The sequence below is a fragment of the Verticillium nonalfalfae genome (genome assembly GCF_003724135.2).
Source record: "Verticillium nonalfalfae strain VnAa140/NRRL 66861 chromosome Unknown scaffold_8, whole genome shotgun sequence".
NCBI lineage: Eukaryota > Fungi > Ascomycota > Sordariomycetes > Glomerellales > Plectosphaerellaceae > Verticillium > Verticillium nonalfalfae.
In genome coordinates this window covers 143,548-165,083 of record NW_021167233.1, presented here as the reverse complement: position 1 = coordinate 165,083, position 21,536 = coordinate 143,548, and the positions used below count along the sequence as shown (strand labels likewise).

Genomic DNA, 21,536 nt, shown 5'->3' with positions numbered 1-21,536 from the left:
CGGTTCGCTGAGGCAGTGCTGGAGTTTGCGCACGACGGAAAACGAGACAGCGACGACGTGATAGCTGTGGGTCCCGACCACAAACTTCAGGTTTTGTCCCCTGAGCAGTATGATGCCAAGTATCGGGACAGTCGAGGTAAACTACTAGCAGAGATTGGCTGGAAGAAATGCCTGACATTGGGGGAGCGACTTCAGGGGTTTCCTTATCCTGAGTTGTAAGCAGAGGGCCATGGAGTTGTGCACGCAAAGCCATTTCCATAATCTTGATTAAATCAGAGACCACTAACTTCTCGGACAAGGTGCAAAATCTATGCGAGTATGCGGATAAAAAAACCAATGCTGGTCAGGCCGTAGAGTGGTGGTACATGTGGTGAACGCGGGCTCTGTCAACCCCACAGTGCTGCCATCCCAGTGAGGTGGGACCAACCGCCAACGTCCCACACCACTTCACGAGGTGGGTGTCAGCAGCCCTCGGTGTGAGCTGTTCAAAAGAGCAACAACATTCTGTGAGATCCTCATGCAAGAGCAATACATACAAAGAGAGCTTATTGGATGAAATTCATTCCTTTCTTTTTCTGCATATCTGCAAATCCATCCTTCCCATCATGTTCCGAATGAACCTGGGGATCCGCTCGGCCCAGGCGCCGCGAGCTTGCCTCAGGGCCTTGAGATCTACACGCAGTCATTCTACAGCCAGCGCCACAGCCAAGCTTCCATTGGACGGTGTCAAAGTGCTTGATCTGAGCAGGGTGCTTGCAGGTGTAGGTGCATCGTAGAAACTTCCAGTTTGATTCGGATGAATGCTAATGTCGCGTCACTTTGTAGCCATATTGTACACAAATCCTTGGTGACATGGGGTAGGCTCTCCTTCGACACTGATTACTATCAGGATGTCATGTGCAAACTCTATATTCTAACCAAGCCTTCGGCATTAGTGCGGATATCTTGAAAGTTGAACATCCGGTTCGCGGCGACGATACGAGATCCTGGGGCCCGCCGTATGCGCCCCGTTTGGACGGTGCCGATTCTGCTATTCCTGCTGGTGAAAGCGCATACTACCTTTCGGTAAGTTTGGAAAGAAATGCCTGAGACAAATCATCTGACGTTTTAGGTGAATCGAAACAAAAAGTCGCTTGCCTTGTCGTTTAAGGAGAAACAAGGTGCTGACATCTTGCGCGAGTTGGCAAAGAAAGTTGATGTTGTCGTGGAGAACTACCTTCCTGGCTCGCTGAAGAAGTACGGCTTGGACTATGAGACGCTGAGAAAACTCAATCCCAAGCTCATTTACGCGAGTATCACCGGCTATGGCCAGTTCGGACCATACAGCGATCGCGCGGGCTACGATGTTATGGTTGAGGCGTAAGTGTTACGTCCCCTGACATGATGCAAGCGCTGACAAGTATTCACCAGAGAAATGGGGTTGATGCACATCACTGGGCCTCGTGATGGTCCTCCTGTCAAGGTTGGGTGTGCTGTGACTGATCTGACGACGGGAATGTACGCAACGACAAGCATTCTGGCGTCACTGCTTGAACGGAATCGATCCAATCTGGGTCAGCATCTCGACATATGTCTCAGCGATTGCCAGGTTGCCACGCTATCTAATATGGCGCAGTCAGTGCTCATCACGAAGGAGAGAGATAGCGGACGTTGGGGAACAGCTCATCGTGAGTCAGTCTATTTGCAAAGATTCCAGCCCAGCACTGACCTATTGACGAGCCTCCGTCGTTCCTTACAGAGCGTTCAAGTCATCGGACGGTGACATTCTTTTCGGTGGAGGCAACGATAGATTGTTCGCCATCCTGGCCAAGGGCTTAGGCAAGCCGGAATGGGCCACTGATGATCGCTTTGCAACCAATTCAGCCAGAGTCAAGTACAGAGGTGTGCTAGAGAAATGGATTGAAGAGATCACTCGCACAAAGACTACCCAAGAGTGGCTTGACATCTTCGACGGCACTGGCTTGCCGTATGCCAAGGTCAATGATCTCATGGACACCACCCAGCATCGCCATGGTAAGCAGAACATTCACTCTAATCTAGAGACCTCACTGCCGGCTAGCTGCTAAATCTTGATCGCAGTGAGAGCAAGGAATATGATTGTCGAGATAGACCATCCGTCCTGTGGACCGATGGAGCTTATCAACTCGCCAGTGAAATATTCCAGATCGCAACCGACAATTCGATCCGCGCCTCCTCTTCTTGGGCAACATACTGACGAAGTTCTGAGGGAGGAACTTGGTCTAAATGATGCAGCTATTGCCTCCCTCCGCCAAGGTGGTGTGGTTCGGTAAAGTGACCGCTACACCTATGAAATTCTTAGAAAGAACAGCATCATGCTTCCCATCACGTAGAGGTAGATCAAGTGGACCAGCATACATGCTGATTGTTAGAATTTGACCTGAATTCTTGGACTGCCTATTTAATTGTAAATAGATCTGCCTCATTCCAGGATGGGACCTTATTTGTTGGACCCATCGTGTCAGTGCTCAGCGGAAAGTTGGTCAAGGGGATATCTTCGTGAAAGCTGCCAGCATCAGCGAAGCGCGTACAGACAGTGCGCGAAACGGCACCTACGATCACTGACCATGCTTCTGGGTACTTGCGTCTTCGGAGCCATTTGAGCTGCTTCGTGTAACTTGCATCTCCAATCACAAAAGAGGAGTCATTAGCTGTCATCTCAAGTGGTAATTGATCTCATGTCGTCACATGTCGATTGCGCTTCGTCGCTCCAGCGCGCAGTAGTCAAGCGATCTTACCCACAGGTGCAGAACTGTCGCTATTGCAGTAGGTGGGCATCAAGGGTAGCGAGCCCGGAATGCGTAAGCTAAACCTCTCCTGTCGAGAAGGATCAAGAGAATTCAAGGGACGCCGGGTATTACTTGCCATCATGAGGCTTACGTTTGGGGGCCGTGGCGAGAATAGCTCGCTAAAAATAGACGCCCAATGGCCTGGGAAAGCTCCCGCTGTAAATTGGCCGTCCAGAGACTCAATTCTTACAAATAAGAATCTCGCCGCAATCAAGCATGAGCCGTTCCTCACCTTATCACAAGACTCGAAACGTCCAATCTATCGAATCACAACTTCAAAAGAGATGGCGTTCGCGTATTTTCGCTCGCATTTAGTGGCGCGTAAGGGAACCAGATCCCCTGCCCGCTATCCCGACTCCCACGCAATTGCTTCAACGATGCGACCACAGCCAGAAGCCGCGACACTCATGCAACTGCCTTTGGAGATAAGGATTGCAATACTCGAAGAGTTGTGGAAGGATGCCGGGTTCGCCCAGCACATCATACACCGCAAAGGCCGATATATGCGTGCGAAATGCGTGACCGACCACGCAGCACCTGATGAACTCATGGAAGAATGCGCCAAGCGTCGAACAAGCCGGTTTGAAGACAAAGAATTGTGGCAACGCATGCAATCAAGTTGGGGTAATCACTGGAGATGTGAAGAAGAGTATGGCCGAGAGGCAACGTCAAGCGTAGCCCTTGGAGATGGCAAATGCTGGAGCAATCCGTTTCTGGCCATTCTGTTGGTCTGCAAGCAGTTTTACATCGAAGGCCGCACATCCATCTTCAGCTTCGTCAACTTCGTTATCCACGACATCAACACTTTACACAGCCTGACAGCTGTTGGCACGCCGCCATTGTTATCCTCCATAAGAACCTTGAGCCTCTCGATTAGGTTGCCCATCAGGCGCGAGTCCAAGATGAAAATGAGCAGCGAGGCCCATGCCATTCTGAGACGTTGGCGCGAATGTTGTGCCTCGTTGAACCAGGCTGCGGAGAGAAAGACTCTGGTATCGGTGGACTTGTGGCTCGACACGAGCGAGCCGACCTGGCGTGGTATGCTGAGTACTGTGCCGGATGGACCTGCGAACCCGTTCATGTTTGGCGAGCATCTCGCGAGAGTTTTGACAGTAGATTTGCCAGTTAATCCTGAGAAGCCAGCAGTATGGGGGAGGGTGGCAGAAACCGAGCCCCATTTCACTGTCCGCCCGCGCGGCTGGCCAGGATTCAGAGTGGGGGACACAACAGAAAGCTCAGCTCATACCATCATACGCCTGTGGGATAGTGCAGAGCCCGGGGTCGAACAGCCAGAGCCAGTATATAGTGTTGGCTTCTCTCATCGTAGGCCTTGGTATCTCCGCGGTATCTGATCATATTCAATCCTAAACACACTTTCGTGATCGCTCTCACGGACTGGCATAAAGTGCAGGAGCTTGGAGTCTGCCTGGATGCATGAGCCACCTTTCGCGCATAGAGTCATAAAGAATAGTGAATTATGTTGGTGGAGGTCAAGGGTCTGAGAGAAGATGTGTGTATTGGGAAGCTATTCTGTAGGCAGGAGGGTGCCTAGAACTAAGCTATGGGAGGCGCCAGGGCACAGGCCACCTGGCAACAGGTGAATGCCCTAGAAGCCCCAAGTGAATACAACCAACAAGTTATAGTGGTCCCTTTTCGATGATACATCGACGGGGAATGGATTGCACGGCGTAAAGCAGCAGCAGAGAGGCAAGTGGGTCATTCAGATCTCAGTTGAATCGCACAAAGCTTTACCAAGTACGCCATATTCCAATTGTAAGACTCCACAACAACGAAAGCAGTAGGGCTACGAGAATTTGTTCAGCTTTCCCTTGTCATCTACATCATATCCGTAACCCTGGATCAAATCAACTACCAGGGCGAAGTAGGCCAGGCTGTCTGCAAACAGCGCATCAGTATCTCGTTATCTTGTAATGATGAAGATATGCACTTACCAGCATTCTTGAAGCTCTTCATCCTAACACAGTTCAGCCACCCGTAACTGTTCCTTCCTTCCGAGTCTACCGCATCTGCAACTGCAAGCAAATGCGTCAACTCATGCAGCATCGTGAGCTCAGGCGTAGCTAGAATATCAACAGCTCCGAAATCGAGCCCCGGCAGCTTCACTTTGACCTTGTCCCAAAGCGAGGGATAGGCTGCCTTCTCGACACGATCGTGGTTGAGCATTGAGTTCTTTTCTGTGCTTTTCTTCATGTAGCGGGGGTGGAACGCAATGTACTCGGGTGAGTGTTCCGGCCAAGGTTGCTCACGCGATATCGGACGCGAGTCCTTCGTGACCGCCAATGTGAAGCTTAGGGGGTTCTTCAGACTCAAAATTCCATCTTTGTCGGTAACGGGCAGGTCCTGTGCTGTATCACGCCACTTGATGTTCTTCTCGGGGTTGTTGGGGTCTTCCACAACGTGGTCTGCGTTGCAGAAGATCTCCTAGAGAAACATATGCTCTGATTAGCTAACAAGTAACTAACAGAAGTAAGTCACCATCAAATTTGCTTACTAGGTCTCCTTTGTCTCTCCCTTGCCTGTATTCATCCGCCCAGATGTCCACGTCTTGATAGGCGTACTTGGTGACCTTCTGGTAGATCCCTACATCCGCGATAGTCACGTCAGTCAACCATTTCTCCAAAATATGAAAAATTTGTTGCTTTTACTGACCATGTAACAGGCGGGCGGTGGGTACGCCATCGGAAGGAAACAACTGTCTCATCTGAGCCAAGATGCGATCATCTGGCTTGTTGTTCGGATCGTCAAGGTACGGACCCAATGCGTCGACGACCCGCTGCGATTGGGCTTGGGATTGATCCATGTAGAATTTGACCTGGTCATACATGCCGTCCTCTTTGTCGAGATATTAATGCTCGTATTCTGGGTAGGATAGCGGAGAAACTCACTGCAACTTTTCTTGTCTATGGCATACTTCCACTCTGCGACTGAGACTTGCGCCAGGGCAAGCAACATGAGACTTTTCAACATGATGTCTAGAGGTCCGTGGGGAGCAATGATAACAAGTGCTAGAGAGTCTTTGGATGGAACTCTTTAATCTTTGAGGACCTTCTTAGCCAGATAGCTTGTGATTAAATACAAAAACGGCATTGCTGCTCATGGATCGATTCCGTTTATAGAAACCTTCACCCTTGATGTAAATCAGAGCATACACGCAGTGAAGGTCTTCTCGTGGGGTCCAACACTGTATAAGATCCGAGAATAGTTTCATCCATCTTCAGCTCAGTGTTCCTTCCGCCGGCTGTGTGAGCTCATGTGAGAGGTGCCGCGGTTACCTGATATTCAACATGATTAATTATTTCAAAATCCTTGGCTATCATTACCGCTTCCTTCAATTGTCGTGGCAAAGATTCACTCAGCGCACTTGGTTGACTTTGGTGGCCCTGATTGGGCGGGAAACCTGATTTCCGGCAGCGCGGGGGCCAAAGGAAGCGGCAAAAAGCGGCCTACCCACCCCGGGATGTCGGCATCACGCAAAATTGGGGGCTGTGTAACCACGAATAGGTTACAAAAGCTCTCTGACAGGAACATCACCCCGGCTAGACCAAGCTCTAGCGCGGTCCATCACGAGACACGGAGCCCATCTTGACTGGCTCACGTGGTGAATAGCTCGAACTCATCTGAGTCGCGGGAAACGCAGGTCTGTGAGGCTTAATCCACCGCTGGCTAGGCGATGTCACCCCATGCTTATGTTTCTGTCATAGCTAGTTAGGCAGGCGCACCCTTGCAGACGCTCACCAAAGCAATGACGCTCCTGTGAGATGGATTTAGAACCACTCTTGATGAGGACGTCATTCTCCCGGGTGGTGAGCATGTCCGCCACACCTTTGAGGTTGTGAAGAAGGATGCAAACACTGTGCGGAATCCTTCATCGACGTGCGGAATATCACAGACACTGATTTTATGCAGTTGAAGTGCTGATGACCTGTGGAATCGCAGAGAGAGATAGCCGTCAGATCAATGGGAGCTTTTATTACAAAAGGGCCACTGCCTCTCCTGTATTATACCAATATGGAGGGCATGATTCCCAAAACTTGACTTGCCTTGTACTCGAATCCCTTTCACAGCCAGTTTTGCAACGTCACAGCTGCCCATGATGTTCTTGAAGGCTCCCCTTCTCCTTGCCTTCTCGGCTGTTCCATTTTGTTTAGCCCAGGATGCTTTGCCCTCTCAGACCCTCAATCCAATTGATGGTATAAGGGTCGCGGCTATTAGACCAACCGAGGCTGGCCAGATCGGCATTGATCCTGTCGATATTCCACCTGATGAGAGCATGTAAGTGGCGCCTCAAACAAGAGTGTCGCAAGTCCATTGAGCTCACACCAGTCTCAGGAAGGCGCCAATCGGTGTTGATACACAGTACCTTACAGAGCTCGTCACAGACCAGCAGACAAAGACAGCAGTAAGTTCACAGCACCGACACACGACATCCTGTTTGGTCCTTGTTGACAATGTATAGTGGGTGCATTCAGAAAGCGCTTTTGGCGTTGCCACGATCACAACTAAGGGCCCGGACGGCTCGCCGCAGACAACCACAATTCCCGAAGGCTTCCGTGTGGCCATGGTTGACGGCAAGGTTGAGGTCACCCTCAGCCAGTGGCTCAAGGATAAACTCAACGGCCTGTCCCAGCAACTTCCCAGCTGTTCACTTAGGAAACGCCGGGAATGGGACTACCGCCAACATAACGTCATCGAACGTCGAGCACCTCCCGACATTCCTTGTGTACGCCAGCGTGTGAATCGCCTGAACCAGCTGCTTCGCGAAGATCCCGACACAATGCGCCAGATGGTGCGCCTCAATGAGCAGGTTGCCCAGGCTTCGGGCTCTGATGCTGTTGCTCTCGCAGAGAGCGAGCAAATGATGGCCTTTGCCGAAGAGGACATCGTTTTCGAGATCATCCATGTCTACGAGGTTGTGGAGATTACCCCGACGGCTGGTGAATTGTTGGCTACCGTTGGAGAAGGCGTCCTCGGCGTACTCGGATCCATTGCCTTCTTTTTCGGCACGGTCAACATTCTTGAGGACTTGTGGAAGCTGCGCGCCGATCCGCAGCCCATGCCTTTCTTCAAAAACAACAAGCCCAATGAACCATCCGATCCCGAATCCTGTCCCGAAGCCCAACCAGCTTGTGAGGGAGAGCGTTGTAAGGGCGGCAGCAACGCAAAGTGCACAGCCGAGTGGAAAGACTGCGATTGTGTTGTGTCGTCCGTGACGTTTGAGGATGGGGCTTTCTTCGGTGACGCCTGGGAAGCTGTGGAAGACGAGGTTTCGCAATTCGTCTTTGGCTCTGACCCAAATGCCGATATCCCGAAGCCAAACTGCCAAGTAGGGACTGGCGAAGATAACAACCTGGCAAACGTTGAGTCTGACGTTTGGTCAAAGTACGTATTGCGCCATTTTTTCTATGCGATTGCTTTCGCAACTACTAAGAGTCCCAATCCTTGCTAACACAAAGACAGACTACTCGATAACCTTTGCGTTGGCAAGACCTTGCTCTCAGGCGGCATCCATGAGACAAAGAAGACCTCCGATATTGGGCTCACATCGTACGAAGGGTGGGAGTTTGAGTTCATCCTCGAAATGAGCCGTGAGAAAGACTGCTCAGCCTACAATTGCGTTGATGTCTTCGGGAAGTTTACCTCATGTGCGTGACAGCTTCCAACCCCCCGTCTCGATATTTTCGTATCACTCAGCGCTGGCTACGACTCAAAATTCCACTGACACGTGCACAGGCTCATACGACTCGCACACCAAGTACAAGACCGGTGAACTCCCGCTCGACTGCGGCACTGCCAAGTACATCATGCATGACCCCAAGGACTCGGAGCCAGAGCCTGATCCGACCCCCGCCCCACCGCCGAAGACGTCCCTTACGCTCCAGAACGACTTCTGCTACGGCCGCGACGACTTCGGCAGCCACGGCGACGTGCACGAGAGCTGGGTGTCGCAGTACAGTGGATGGGCTTGTGCCGGCACGGCGCTCAAGACAGTGCAGGCCGGCAAGCCCGACACCTTCCTGGAGTTCTACACCGTGACTAATGACGCGCCTTACTGGTACAAGGTTTGGTGGAAGGATGGTTGTGAGCTTGAGGGCGGCCAGACGGAGGCATATGCTTCCAACCCGCTGATGGAGGAGAACCCAGGGTATACCAAGTGCCAGGAGATCTTGATCGACAACTACAAGAGGTGCAACAATGGAGGCGTAGGCGGGAATATCCAAGCCGGGTGCCTGGTGTATGAGTTCAAAGCTCAGCGCAAGGAGTAGAAATACCTAGTGTGAGACTTGATTTGATCGAATTGGAAGTTTGTACTTTGTTTATAGGTGAATCTAAGGGCGTTGTCTTCAGTTCGTCCCTGGACGTGGTGACTTGATAAGACTGGTTCGGTAGCCATGTCTACTGAAGGCGTGTATTTAGTAAAGGTTGACGTGTCATAGGCAGGAGAACACAGACATTCAACCATTGGACCATCTCTCAGGTATTTCATCTTAGTCTAGATACATTGTAAAGAACTTTTGCAGGACGCGGCAACCTTTACAGGTGCCGTAACTGGCGAGACAGTTGGACAAGAAACCCTCAAACCTCTTAAGTCGATTATCATCTTCCTCATAAGCAGCAGTCAGTTTCGTCAGGCAATCTCAGGGTTTGGAATAATGCACTTATGTTCAGTATAACTATCAAGTACCATAAAGTTACTTGTTAGAATTGAATCAAATATGTACGTATGAATTTCCGCTCCAGGACGATTTTGGAGTTCGTAGAGGTACCTCCTCTGGACTGAAGAAACCAGCATGACCTGAGCGACAACAACATCATGTCAAGAAGACCACCACGCCACTCGCTTAATTGCCGATTTTCCCCACACCGGCATTGTTCTTCACGTTGGTAGGCACGTTCTCTACCTTCCAGTGAGACCATGTGATAGCGCTCTTGTGCTGACCGAGTTTCTGTAGGGCTTCCTGGTCCAGACGGACTTTGGGCACGCCACTACTACCACCGTTCCGGTTCCATTCAGGAATGTAGCCAAGCGCGCTCTGTGCTTTGGCAGCATCCGCTACCTGGCGAATATCGTAGATCTTAGCGCCGCCACCGCCACTGCCCGCAGAGACAGGCTCCTTGACGTTATCGAAGTAGTTCCCTTCAAGTAGGCTCCAAGCATTGCCCTGGATGTCAAGAGCGTGGCCATCGATGTTCTGGAAATAATTGTTGACGACGTGAACGACGTTTGACGAGCTGTCACCGGTGCCCAGGTGGGGCGAACGGCCGGACAGGTCGTGCAACCAGTTGCCAGCAAAGGTATAAAAGTCGTTGGCGCCGATCAACAGCAGGGCCCAATAGTGCTTGTTGTTGCAAGAGACGGACCATGACGTCCTGCCGTCAAACTCGTTGTCGGAAATCGTCACCTTTCCGGCAGCGCCCCAGCCAGAAACAATCATCTGCCGACCGACCAGAGAGAACTTGTTGTGGTCGATCCAGACCCTGTCAGCTCCATCCAGGGTGATAGCATCACCGCCCCAGACGTATTGAGGGTTGAGCTCAGTGAAGTGGATATTCTGGATGATGATGTTGCTCACACCGCCGCGCAGACGGAGTGCCTTGCCGCGAATGATACCTTTGCTGCCTACACCGACGATGGACTTGTTGCTCTTGACATCAATAGGATTCTTAGGGGCATTCCAGTAGGTGCAAGGAACCCAGGTACCGCCGTCGCATGTATTTCCAATGTAGGACTGAGGCTGTAAGCCGTTGCTGCAAGTGTTCAGGCGGCAACAGCGCGTGTTTACGCTCCCTTCTGTTTGAAGGAAGTCAAAAGTGCGATCGATCATGATGACACGGGGTTGGCTGTCAGTGAGGTAGCTGACGAGTCTGAGCAGCAGTGGTTAGTCCGAGGTGCATCTTGGCCAAGCCCGTAGATGAGAATACTGTCAAGCATACTGTTGATTGTTTTGGGGATAGACTGGTCCCGCACTACCACCGCCCGTGGTGCCAGAGGCAAAGCCGAATGGGGTGCCTCGATGCTGGGCTATCGCCACGGGCACCGCCGCCAGGATGGAAAAAAGAGCGTAAAGTTTCGTCATGACTACGAGTTGAGATGCAGTTTCAACCAGATCCCTTGGACGACGTAAAAGCGGGTGCGACCTATATAGCATGTTCCCATCCCGTCTTCGATGCTTCTCATTCTCTGGTGATCCCAAGCTAAGCTGTCTACATGTTCCCCCGCTTGATGGAGTGTAGCACTCTTGGCATAAGACAAGGGTACTGGAGAAAATCCATAAACTAGTGTCGCAGGTTAAAGTAAGTGGCGCAGGCTGAAGGGCTCCGGAACAAGTCAAACGGACAGGTCTACGATTGCTCCGAACGCCGTTTTCGCAACCACGGCCGGTGTTCAATCATCACTGCATGCTGCCGAGTATTTCTCCGGTAGTTGCTTCCGCATGTCTTCTCAAAAAGGTAAACAGTTCGCTTCCATCATGTAGCCCAAGGTCGGGGCTGTCTCACAATCATTCAGCCCTGCGATGTTGTTCGGGCATGGCAGTCTTCAGCGACTCGCGTCTCGTAATGATAATTCGGAGATTGTTCTCGAACCTGACACCTGCCCCGTGCTTGGCTTTAAAGATATTGTCCGAAGTATCCGCCGCATCCGCGTACCCTGCATGTGTTCATTTGAGAAGTATATATCACCTGGCATGAGAGATCACGAGACATATTTTCTGCCTTGCCACAAGTCTTCATGTGATATAATCTACAATGCTATCTGCGCCCGCATGCAGCTCCAGAGCGTTGTCGGTCGTCTTACAAGGAAGTCTTGTGGAAAGGCAGGCAACAGGTAAGCGGGGAAGGGAACTCCATGTATCCACCTTCGACTCGGCCATTGGCCGCCATGTGTCGAGGCCTTGATATGTGCGTCCTGAGTTTAGGACTCGATGATGAGTCCAGAACCTTCCAGGATCAAAGTGGCATTTAGCTTAGCAATGTACTGATTCGCAGGTAACAAGTTTCACTAAATGTGTCAGATAACCATAAGATGATAAGTTCGCCACGGGATGGCCCTATCGAGTGCCCCGTGATCAACGTCCTGGACCATGTTGCAGAAATTTGGGTTGGAACATCATCCAAGAAAACTAACGTATTAATTTCGCGATAGAATCAACGTTTGAACAGGTTTGTGAAGGAAAAACTACCTGGACTTGCTATACTTGAGAGCGCAACCGTCGTGGGTTACCCCCTGGGTAGCTCAGTGGGTCAACACTTATAAATACGGTTAAGAAGGCCACGTGAAGGAGCTGACCACCAGGGAGCTGGGCATGACGGCCTCGATCACGCTGCGGAAAACATGAAAAGCCGCTCATGGACTACCACGCTACTTAAAGAGCCAGTAGAAGCCCCTATCTATACCTTGTATTCAACGAAAGTAAAACACGTATATATTCCCCCTCTTTATAAGACAAACCAAAAACATTCATAGATGTGTGGCGTCTCTAGCCGACTACCCCCGTCAAGGACGCGCGGCCGATAGCCTATAGATAATCGACATACACTACACACCAGGATACAATGGCGTAGGTGAAATCTACGTCGGGCGCGCGGATAGTATCTTCCGCAACCTAAACCACTACTACTAGGGGTTGGTACGGATACGCCCGGTCAGGGCCTCCGGAGTGTGGGCTATGGCGACCGATGGACTCCGCAAAGCCTGGTACGGGGAGCAGCTGATGGTCAACTTTGGTCACATGTTCCTGTGGGACCAGGAAATCCGGTGCGAGTGCGAAGTCTGCGCGAGTCCAATATTGAGAGACCTCACGCGCAATATGTTGAAGCAGCCACAGCAGCCGCAGCCATCAATCAGCCGCTTATCCAGCTCAAGTTGGACTTTCATTATCTATGAGAGAGGAAACGGGATTACACTCGGTCCACCCACGGTTCTACTACTCCCCAGCTTCCAACGGTCACTTTGCAACCACCTCCGGTCGTTGCTTGGGCTCCGTCCCCCGTCACCCCTGTGCCCTTGCTCAAACTCTGCCTACACATTGTACTTTGTCCTGATTAGCTCATAGTTGGCGCGCATCAGCAGCTGGCAGGTCTCGCCTCCCTTAGAAGACGCCCTCCAAACACCGTTGAAGCTGCGGGCCCTTTTCTGGGTCCAGTCGGCGTCGTTGCGGATGTCACGGCTGCCGATGTGAAGTTCGGGGAAGCCGCTGGCCCTCCTCGCCCGGTAGAGGGCGTTGGCGCCCTTGTTGGAACCGGCGATGACCAGGTTCTGCCAGCGGCTGTGGAGCATGAAGCTACCGGCCTCGCGGTCGCCCCAGCGGTAGATGGCCTGCACGCCTCCCGACGTGGGCCCGTTGGGGCCCGTGTGATTCTGCCTCTTGTGCTTCATGCAGGTTTTCCCGCCCAGGCTTCCGCGGTGGAAGAATACTTCCTTGCCGACGCGAACGCTCTGTCGTTTGGTGAGGCCCTCTTCGTCTACATCCTCGTCGTCGTTGACCGCCTCGGTAGAGTCATTCTCGTCGTCGTCGTGCGCGATGTAGTCGCGGGCGACCCAGATCGTGACGTGATCCCCGTCATCACGCTTCATGAGGGAGTGCCTGTACACTACGAGCGAGACGGTAGTCAGTATCCGCCAGAATCACTACCGCTATTAGATAGGGTTATGCGACTCACTCTCTGTCAGGTTGACGCCGTGAGCATCAGCGAGCTCAAGGTCACGGGGCCCCAAGACGTCGTCGCGCTTGAAGAGGGTCGTCTCTTGCAAGCCATGGGAGAGGTCAGACATGTCGGCGTCCGGTAGGGCCAGGGCCATGGTCGCGGCAGCGAAGAAGCCGGGGAGGAGAATGGTTTGGAAATGCATTGTGGAACGTAGCTGAGAGGGGAGTATTGAGGTGGTGGTGATGGTATACTTTGTATGAACAGAATTATGGTCTTGAAGCCGGGAACCGTGGCATTTTATACGCTTTGCTGCCTGCTTCCCTGGTCGTCTTCCGTTCTCTAGACCCAGTCGTCGCCCAGGTCGAGTCCTAATGATTGAGTGGCTGGTCCGGTGGGCCACATGGAGTGACAGCGAAGGGAATCGCCGTGCCCTCCAGAGATCAAGGATCCAGACCAGGTGAAGACTCTCGTAACATGCTGAAGACCGTTGATTGATCTTCTTGGCTTGTAGGAATAGATGACCCGAATCCGTCTTGTCCGCCCCCAAATACGCGTCGCTGACAATTATCGTCGTCGACGCAACGTCTTGGCCGTTGCCATCTGCAACATCGCGGGATTCGGCAGTGCTGCCCAGGTGGCCAAGACTGACCTAGGCGTTCCGCAGCAAATCTCACTTGCGCTGCGCCGGGAACTGCGAATTGCGATATGGGGTCAGAAATCTCGACTCTCCTTTCCCTTGCGGACAATTGACCATGATCCGCTTATTCCGTGCATGGAGAATCCATGGATGCGTGCCCCTGCAGAAGAGCCTCGCCCCCGCTGGACAGTTGTCAATGGGGGCCGTTTGCTGTCGGATACATCAACATCCGGGAGGCTCACAATGGAGGCTCACAGCCAAACAGCCACTACAGCTACTCACTACTGTAGCACGATGAGTATCCAGCTGTCGGGGTCCCTCGGATAGATTGTTTCCTACTGCGACATCGCCACCGACGAGATATCCAGTGATCACAGTCCATCTCATTTTCTGTCTTCCAGAGCAAAGCGGTAGGCCAGAAGCCTTAGTGATAGGAGAGAACACAAAGTCTACACAGCAGATGAAGAAGCGAAGGCATTTACCAAACCCTGTTGATGCGTTGACATCCGGAGGCGAGGCAGATCCTCTCGCTCCGAGAATAGAAGCCGTAGAGCAGGCTGGCGAAGGGAATTTTGAAGCGCAAGAAGTAAATCGGAGGGCTGAGACTATATTTTGCTGTGGCTATTGTTGACCCCTTCAGCTTGTGTCAGTCCCACCCGCCTTACTCTCATCGGCGTGGTAGAGCCGCCATTCTGCTGATACTCTGCGTGAAATCATCGCGAGTCTATCTACTCGACTAACTTTGCGACAAGATGGAATTTTAAGCTGGATTCTTTAACAGGCTATGTCTGCCCGACGATAGGAAAGGTACGCAGGTGAGTTTGCACATAACTGTTCATACATCGTCCAGCGTTTCTGCCGCCAGTGGAAAATCGAATCAAGTCACAATTGACGTGACTCTTGAAACTGCCGTATGCTCCTCACCTGGGGTATTTGTGGAAATAGGCATGATATTAGAAGCACGACAAAGCTATAGATGATGTGCATTAGTCTGGCTGAAAAGTCCCTGTTAATCGACTTCGTCCTAGTCATTGCTCCTACACGACGGACCGTTAATTTAATATATGCGGTGTCTTAGTTTTTAATACCATTGGGGAATTTCTTCATGTGAAGCATAGTATTGAAGTGGACTGAATGAAAAGGTGGACTCTCGATCACACTTCTCAGAAGATGGTGGACATCCCAGGAAGCTGCCAATGTAAATCTTTAGGTTCGGCGAGGGATTAATGGCAGCTGATGCATGAAATAACTTGCACATAAGTATGAGTATTGATTGACGGCGTGATGAAGCCTTTAGCCTCCATCTCCATGGAAGTAACTCAGTCTAAAGACCTCCATGGAAGACGGCACAAAATATCCCTCCCTCAGTAGGCCACATGGAGATTCTCTGCAATGGGCCCCTTTGTCAGGAGATCTCTGCGGAGCCACGGCAAAGGGGACTAGTAACAGACAAAGAGTCACGAGGGCGTATGTATAAAGACCGCGGAGGGTCAGAATTCAGATGTGTCCCGACCTCCTACATATATACTATTGCCTCGAACCACTTGTGAAAGACCTCTTCACTCTGCCCCAAATCAAGCACTGACACCCTTTGTCAGGAGAAGGTAATTAGCAGAGTGACAAGGTCTCCCGCAGGCGATATACGCAGTCAATCGATAGATATGAAACAAGAACACATCTGATGTCTGTCCCTACACAGCCCTCATATAGGCGCTCCTGTGGTCTCCAGCCACTAACCAGCCTCCTGATCCGCAGTTGCCTCATGACAGTCTTCAAACTAACTGAAGAAAAGTGACGAGTGCTGCGAGGTGTTGTGTCTGGGCAGACATCATACCCTATCACATGCTGAGGCAGACGAAATGGATGGCACTTGCCGGGCAGAAAAGCAATGCACGTCTGGTGAGCTGCACCTGATCGTAATAATCAATACGGCCAGGTGCTGAAACAGGGAGACATATACACCGCGCTGAGCCGATGTTCTGAAGTTCTCATGAGTCAACTTTCTAGTGCGGCCCGGCCACGTCCTGGCATGCGTACTCAAAACAACGCAAAGTCCATGCCCTGCACGTCCCCAGCCGGCCGAAGTCTGGACGGGGCGCTTCTAGATCTCATGACACTAATGCCGCAGAGCTGCCTTCGTGTCCATCATGCACTCGTGTGGCACAGGAACTGGGTACTGAGGACTAAGTACTGACGCGGAAGTCCAGACGTTCTGAGGCAGACTTCCATACACGACAACATAACTTAGATCATGTCGAATACGACCTTGGAACGGAAGCAATACTGCCGATCTCTGCTGCGAATGTGACGCGCCGCGGGGGGCTTCAAACCACATGACTGATGCCTGTAGCACTTTATGAGTATATTTTGAGGAACTTTTGTTCATCGCTTGACATTGAGGCGTCACGAATGCAAACCGTTACTGGCAGTAGCCTTTTGACATTCGTCAGCGGAGCCAAGCTTTCCGGGGCACGCTTGGTTTGACCTGCAGGTCCAACGAACTGTCATTCTCTTCGTCGGCGTTGTTAGCCAAGAAGAGTACGCTGAGGCTGAACGTAAATGATATCGCCATTTCATTGACATGCATTTTCATGTGCGAGCCATATGCAAGTAATATCAGACGGGCGCGCACTACGACATTGGGGACGGCGAACTTGACCAATATCACTGTGTATGACACTGCCACTACAATCGCAGACTGGGGTCTTGGTTAATAAATAAGGTCGTCCTCCGGGGGTTCATCTCGAATGGCATGCGCAAACTCAAGACTGCCACCCACGACTTCATACTTCTGACACGATGAAAACGGCCGTCGTGCTTGGGCTTCTGGCCCCCTTCGCCTTCGGGAACTGTACGTTTTGGGCACGCCAATGAACTGATTCGTTCTCTAACCACATAAGAATAGATCTTTTTCGAAGCATCACAGTGAACCGTGGACGTTCGGCCGACTGGGAATTCGTTCGTGAGACCGCCAACAATCCCGCCAGCAACCCCATCGAAGACGTCAGCTCGCCGCTTCTAAGTTGTTATGAGAAGATTGGGCGCCCAGTCTCGGCTGTGCAGACTGTGGCACCGGGCACTCGCATCAGATTTCCCTCCAGCGTTCCAATCGGGCACCCCGGTCCAGTGCTATTCTATCTGGCCCGTGTGCCCGATGGCCAGGATGTCAACTCCTGGACGCCCACCGGCAATGTCTGGTTCAAGGTGGATCAGTACGGTAACACGCCCGGTGTGAACAATCAGTTCGCTGTCGAGATGACCGAGGTCTTCACGACGATCCCAGCAAGCCTCCGCCCTGGCAACTACCTTCTCCGCGCTGAGCACATTGCACTCCACTCCTATCAGAAGCCACAGTTCTCCCTCGCTTGTGCGCAGCTTCAAGTCACTGGCTCTGGCCCTGATTTTCCGGAATCATTCGTGTCCTTCCCAGGGGCATACAAGGCTGATGATGTTGGTCTGTTATTCGACATCTACGCGGGCACAAACAACCCGTATCCCTATCCTGGCCCGGCCGTATGGGTTCCTTCAACTCCTCCGCCGACACCACCCCCTGCCACGACTCTTGTAACTCGCACTACAACTGCGGTCCCGCAGCCAACGGGCCCGGTGTGTGCACGCTTGTGGGCCCAGTGTGGCGGCCAAGGCTTTGTAGGACCAACCTGCTGTGCTGCTGGGACGTGTATCAAGCATAATCAGTGGTTCAGTACTTGCCTGAACAGCTGAGCTGACCGTGTGGAGGGCAATAACAGCTATTCGCGAGTTTCTGGCAGCATCAAGCTGCTAATCCGAGAAGCAAAAGAGTAGTTAGATGGACTGAAGTGCGTGGCGATACGTCATGGTACTCCGAAAACGTGACAGAGTTAGTTAAAGTACCACAGCACCTTCGTATCAAGACGTCAATAGTTGTGCAAGTTTCGTTGAGCTAGCCCCTTAGCAACGACTTTGTAGAGAACAATGTCATAGCACGTTGAATCTAATACAACTACCTAATTCCTCGCTCCGGATCTATTTATTGTTACGGCAGCGAAAGTTTCACAAGGACCGAATAGCTGCTTCGCTAAGGTAGCTAAACCGTCTTCAGCATCACCACGTATCCACAAGTGAGCCCACCATTGCATCGCTTTGACAGCCCTACGCAGCGTACTTATGCTCCCCACAGGTGCATGTGGCGCGCTTTGACACTTCGGTCTGATGGGACAAGACATCACGAGAACAGGTCCTCTCCGCACCCACCCCACACGCAAGACAGGGTGGGGCGCGGGGACGTCGTGCCGGATTGTGGTGCCGTGCTCCCAACCTTGCACCATGGCTTGACATTGCGGGGTTACAGCTATAAGACCCCAAGCTAGAGTGGTTGGGTGGCATCTCGGAGGTGGGTAACGGCAAGTTGTTGATTTTGTCCCTCAAGACTGTTAATAAAATCTCTTCCCCGCTCAGGCAAGCACAGCGGAACTGTCTTATTTGCTGTGAACTCAAGATATTGTGATAAGCAAGACCTCACGTGCCAGGAGGCACCTACATGAACCCAGCAAGATGGGTGAACAATTTGCGGCGTCTGAGCCTTTCACCATCAAGGATGAGCCAATTGAGAATCTGCGACCACTGAAGGTCATCGTCATTGGGGCGGGATTCTCGGGGATATACACAACAATTCGGTTCGTGGACGTGACCCCAATTGGACATGATGACTGTTAATGTGTGTGTTGCAGTTTATCCCAGCGGCTGAAGAATGTCAAGATTCAGACTTACGAACAGAATGAGGAAACCGCAGGTGTATGGTACGTCGAGCTCCCTCAAGCGGAATAATTAGAAGCTCGAAGCTCATCATCTTTCAGGTGGATGAACCGTTACCCTGGCATCGCTTGCGACATCCCATGTAAGTGTCGGGGCACATTTTTAGACTTCCTACTGCTCCCATGGCATGCTTCAAAGCTGACAGAGACTTGGGACAGCCTATTCCTATCAGTTCAGCTTCGCTCCCACCCCAAACTGGTCCTCGCTGTATGCACCAGGACCGGAAATCCGCAGGTATATGCAGGGAGTTGCTCAAAAGTATGGCGCGAACCGATTCATCAAGACATCCCACGCTGTCGAAAGCTGTGTTTGGAACGCTCGTCAGAGACAATGGTATGAAGCAACTTCCCTGCAAGACCTTTTTCATTGCTTGCCTAGATTTACTAATACTCAAAAACAGGCAGGTCAAAGTCCAGGATCTCAAGTCCGGTCTCGTCTTTGAGGAGACAGCTGATCTTGTCATTTCGGCTAAGGGTGGCCTTAATCAGATCAAATGGCCTAGGATCAAAGGCATAGAAGACTACCAGGGTAAACTAATGCATTCTGCTGCATGGGATGAAAGGTGAGCCAGCAGCGACCCTGCTTAGAATCTTGATTGGTCTAATCGGTACATGGCAGTGTTGATTTGCGCAACAAGCGAGTTGGAGTCATCGGCAATGGCTCCAGCGCTATTCAGATTGTACCCGCGATTCAAAAGCTCGACGGAATCAAGGTCTGGAATTTCGCGCGAAGCCCGACCTGGGTTTCGACTTCATTTGGCGATCTAGCGATGACCAAGATGGGGATGGACCCCAAGATCAACATATGTGCGTCTGAAGTGTTCGTCTGAATTGGAGATCCCAGCAACTAACAATGAATCAAACCCAGTTCCCGAGGAGCATAGAAAGCGTGTCACAGATGACCCTGAGCTATTTTACAAACTCCGCAAGACGCTCGAAGAAGAGGCTTCCAAGAAGTATCGTTTCGCCCTGAGAGGCTCGGAAGAACAAGCCATTGCTCTGGAGAAGTTTACCAACCACATGAAGGAACAACTGAAAAGCCGGCCTGACATTTATGAAGCCATCATTCCAACGTTTGCTCCCGGATGCCGGAGACTCACTCCTGGCCCAGGATATCTCGAGGCTCTCCAAGAGCAGAACGTGACCTTCAGTAATACGCCGATTCAACAGCTAACTTCGACGGGTCTCAAGCTCCAGACGGGCGAGCAGGTTGATCTGGATGCGATTGTTTGCGCCACTGGCTTTGATGTCCAGGCGGCACCTTCATTTTCCGTCACTGGTCGCAACGGCGTAACGCTACAGGAGAGATGGTCGCCTCATCCAGAGACATATCTCGCCATTGCCGTGGACGGATTTCCGAACTTCTTCCTCATCGGCGGGCCCAACTCCGGTCTTGGCTCCGGCAGCCTTCTCGCCGTCCTCGAGGCCCAGGCTGATTATGCGATCAAGATGATCCGGAAGTTGCAGAAGGAGGACTACGCGACTTGTGAAATCCGGCCGGAACTTGTCGCCGACTTCAGTCGTTATATCGATGAGTACTTCAAACAGACCGTGTACACGGAAGACTGCTCGTCTTGGTATCGCTCATACGACAAGGGTGATCGTATCGTGGGGCTGTGGCCTGGGTCATCATTGCATTGCCTCGAGGCACTGCGAGCGCCGCGATGGGAGGACTTTGTCTTTGAAAGTGTGGAGCCTAGAGGCAACTTACTGAGGTGGCTAGGCAGCGGCACCAGTTTGACGCTCAGCGACGGTGATCCTGCGTGGTACATAGATCCACGTTATGTTGACGTGCCGGAGGAGGGGAGGCCTGAGGAGGCGCAGGTGTATCATCAGCGACCATTTTCGCACTAGCTGAAGGCTGACGACGTTGCTCCGAGAACGGTCCCCTGTGTTTGTGTTTTCAAGAGTATCGATCAGATGCGACGAGCCTTACCCTTTCACGTAGAGCAGCGTGGAGAGGAAGAACCAATAGTCGAAGAATACATTCGGGCGACTACTTGTCTTGTATTTGGTGGCGGCGTCCTCGTCTCACACCCCTGAATCTTATGCCACGAGGACCTAGCCAGTCATACCCTTACCAGTGGTGTCGAGTGCCTGATCGCAGGCGCGTCTCATTTTCGGTCCTTCATCTTGTGACTCGTTGTACTATGTAGACGTTGTGGGCCATCGACCTGAGCCGTCCTTGACCTCAGCCTAATGAAGATTGATGAAGATGGAGTTCGCAATATTCGCAACCACCTAACGACGCCATGTTCGTCAATCCCATTCATACTTGACAGGAGACAAAATCTGCCGAGAGGAATTATCTGAGGTGTTCACCACCCAATCATGCAAACTACCTATATTGGGCGATGGATCCCAACCCGGAAAAGGTTTAGCTCTTGGCGGCGGAGTCCATCGGCCGCTTGAAAAGGTAGGCCAGGGGGGCAAATGAGGCAGTGCCATGCCCAACATCCGAAGGGCCCCTCGTCTGCCGGGCCTGGGTCAATCCCGATCCTCCACCCTCGACAAATCCTCCAGTGTCGAAACACCTGCCACGCAAGACGCCACAGCCATACTTACCACACGTCCCTCGACAATGCCCAGCAGTCGCGCCGACGACGACACGACGAGGCGCCGACGCGCCGCCCA

At 51.9% G+C, this 21,536-nt stretch overlaps 8 protein-coding genes across 8 annotated transcripts; 4 read left to right on the top strand and 4 right to left on the bottom strand.

The window, feature by feature from the left end:
• Window positions 1-614: 614 nt before the first annotated feature.
• Window positions 615-2,291, top strand: D7B24_008668 (uncharacterized protein; the record flags this gene model as incomplete). The annotated part of the gene is made up of 7 exons (XM_028642754.1): window positions 615-761; window positions 826-857; window positions 936-1,065; window positions 1,112-1,359; window positions 1,411-1,667; window positions 1,720-2,013; window positions 2,152-2,291. 7 exons carry the CDS (start codon window positions 615-617, stop codon window positions 2,289-2,291), a joined length of 1,248 nt encoding a protein of 415 aa, XP_028498445.1.
• Window positions 2,292-3,475: 1,184 nt separating this feature from the next.
• D7B24_008667 (uncharacterized protein) lies at window positions 3,476-3,888 on the bottom strand (the record flags this gene model as incomplete). The annotated part of the gene is made up of 2 exons (XM_028642753.1): window positions 3,476-3,537; window positions 3,618-3,888. The coding sequence occupies 2 exons, from the start codon at window positions 3,886-3,888 to the stop codon at window positions 3,476-3,478; spliced, it is 333 nt and encodes a 110-aa protein (XP_028498444.1).
• Window positions 3,889-4,611: 723 nt separating this feature from the next.
• D7B24_008666 (uncharacterized protein) lies at window positions 4,612-5,795 on the bottom strand (the record flags this gene model as incomplete). The annotated part of the gene is made up of 5 exons (XM_028642752.1): window positions 4,612-4,703; window positions 4,760-5,249; window positions 5,320-5,408; window positions 5,478-5,660; window positions 5,714-5,795. The coding sequence occupies 5 exons, from the start codon at window positions 5,793-5,795 to the stop codon at window positions 4,612-4,614; spliced, it is 936 nt and encodes a 311-aa protein (XP_028498443.1).
• A 1,126-nt stretch (window positions 5,796-6,921) lies between these two features.
• Window positions 6,922-9,091, top strand: D7B24_008665 (uncharacterized protein; the record flags this gene model as incomplete). The annotated part of the gene is made up of 5 exons (XM_028642751.1): window positions 6,922-7,100; window positions 7,158-7,227; window positions 7,285-8,207; window positions 8,286-8,470; window positions 8,559-9,091. 5 exons carry the CDS (start codon window positions 6,922-6,924, stop codon window positions 9,089-9,091), a joined length of 1,890 nt encoding a protein of 629 aa, XP_028498442.1.
• A 576-nt stretch (window positions 9,092-9,667) lies between these two features.
• On the bottom strand, window positions 9,668-10,903 carry D7B24_008664 (uncharacterized protein; the record flags this gene model as incomplete). The annotated part of the gene is made up of 2 exons (XM_028642750.1): window positions 9,668-10,691; window positions 10,761-10,903. 2 exons carry the CDS (start codon window positions 10,901-10,903, stop codon window positions 9,668-9,670), a joined length of 1,167 nt encoding a protein of 388 aa, XP_028498441.1.
• Window positions 10,904-12,846: 1,943 nt separating this feature from the next.
• D7B24_008663 (uncharacterized protein) lies at window positions 12,847-13,674 on the bottom strand (the record flags this gene model as incomplete). Its single annotated transcript, XM_028642749.1, has 2 exons — window positions 12,847-13,418; window positions 13,488-13,674. The coding sequence occupies 2 exons, from the start codon at window positions 13,672-13,674 to the stop codon at window positions 12,847-12,849; spliced, it is 759 nt and encodes a 252-aa protein (XP_028498440.1).
• Window positions 13,675-16,908: 3,234 nt separating this feature from the next.
• Window positions 16,909-17,913, top strand: D7B24_008662 (uncharacterized protein; the record flags this gene model as incomplete). The annotated part of the gene is made up of 3 exons (XM_028642748.1): window positions 16,909-16,960; window positions 17,015-17,757; window positions 17,848-17,913. 3 exons carry the CDS (start codon window positions 16,909-16,911, stop codon window positions 17,911-17,913), a joined length of 861 nt encoding a protein of 286 aa, XP_028498439.1.
• Window positions 17,914-18,642: 729 nt separating this feature from the next.
• D7B24_008661 (uncharacterized protein) lies at window positions 18,643-20,756 on the top strand (the record flags this gene model as incomplete). The annotated part of the gene is made up of 7 exons (XM_028642747.1): window positions 18,643-18,764; window positions 18,819-18,887; window positions 18,945-18,985; window positions 19,062-19,236; window positions 19,304-19,465; window positions 19,522-19,709; window positions 19,771-20,756. 7 exons carry the CDS (start codon window positions 18,643-18,645, stop codon window positions 20,754-20,756), a joined length of 1,743 nt encoding a protein of 580 aa, XP_028498438.1.
• Window positions 20,757-21,536: the final 780 nt, after the last annotated feature.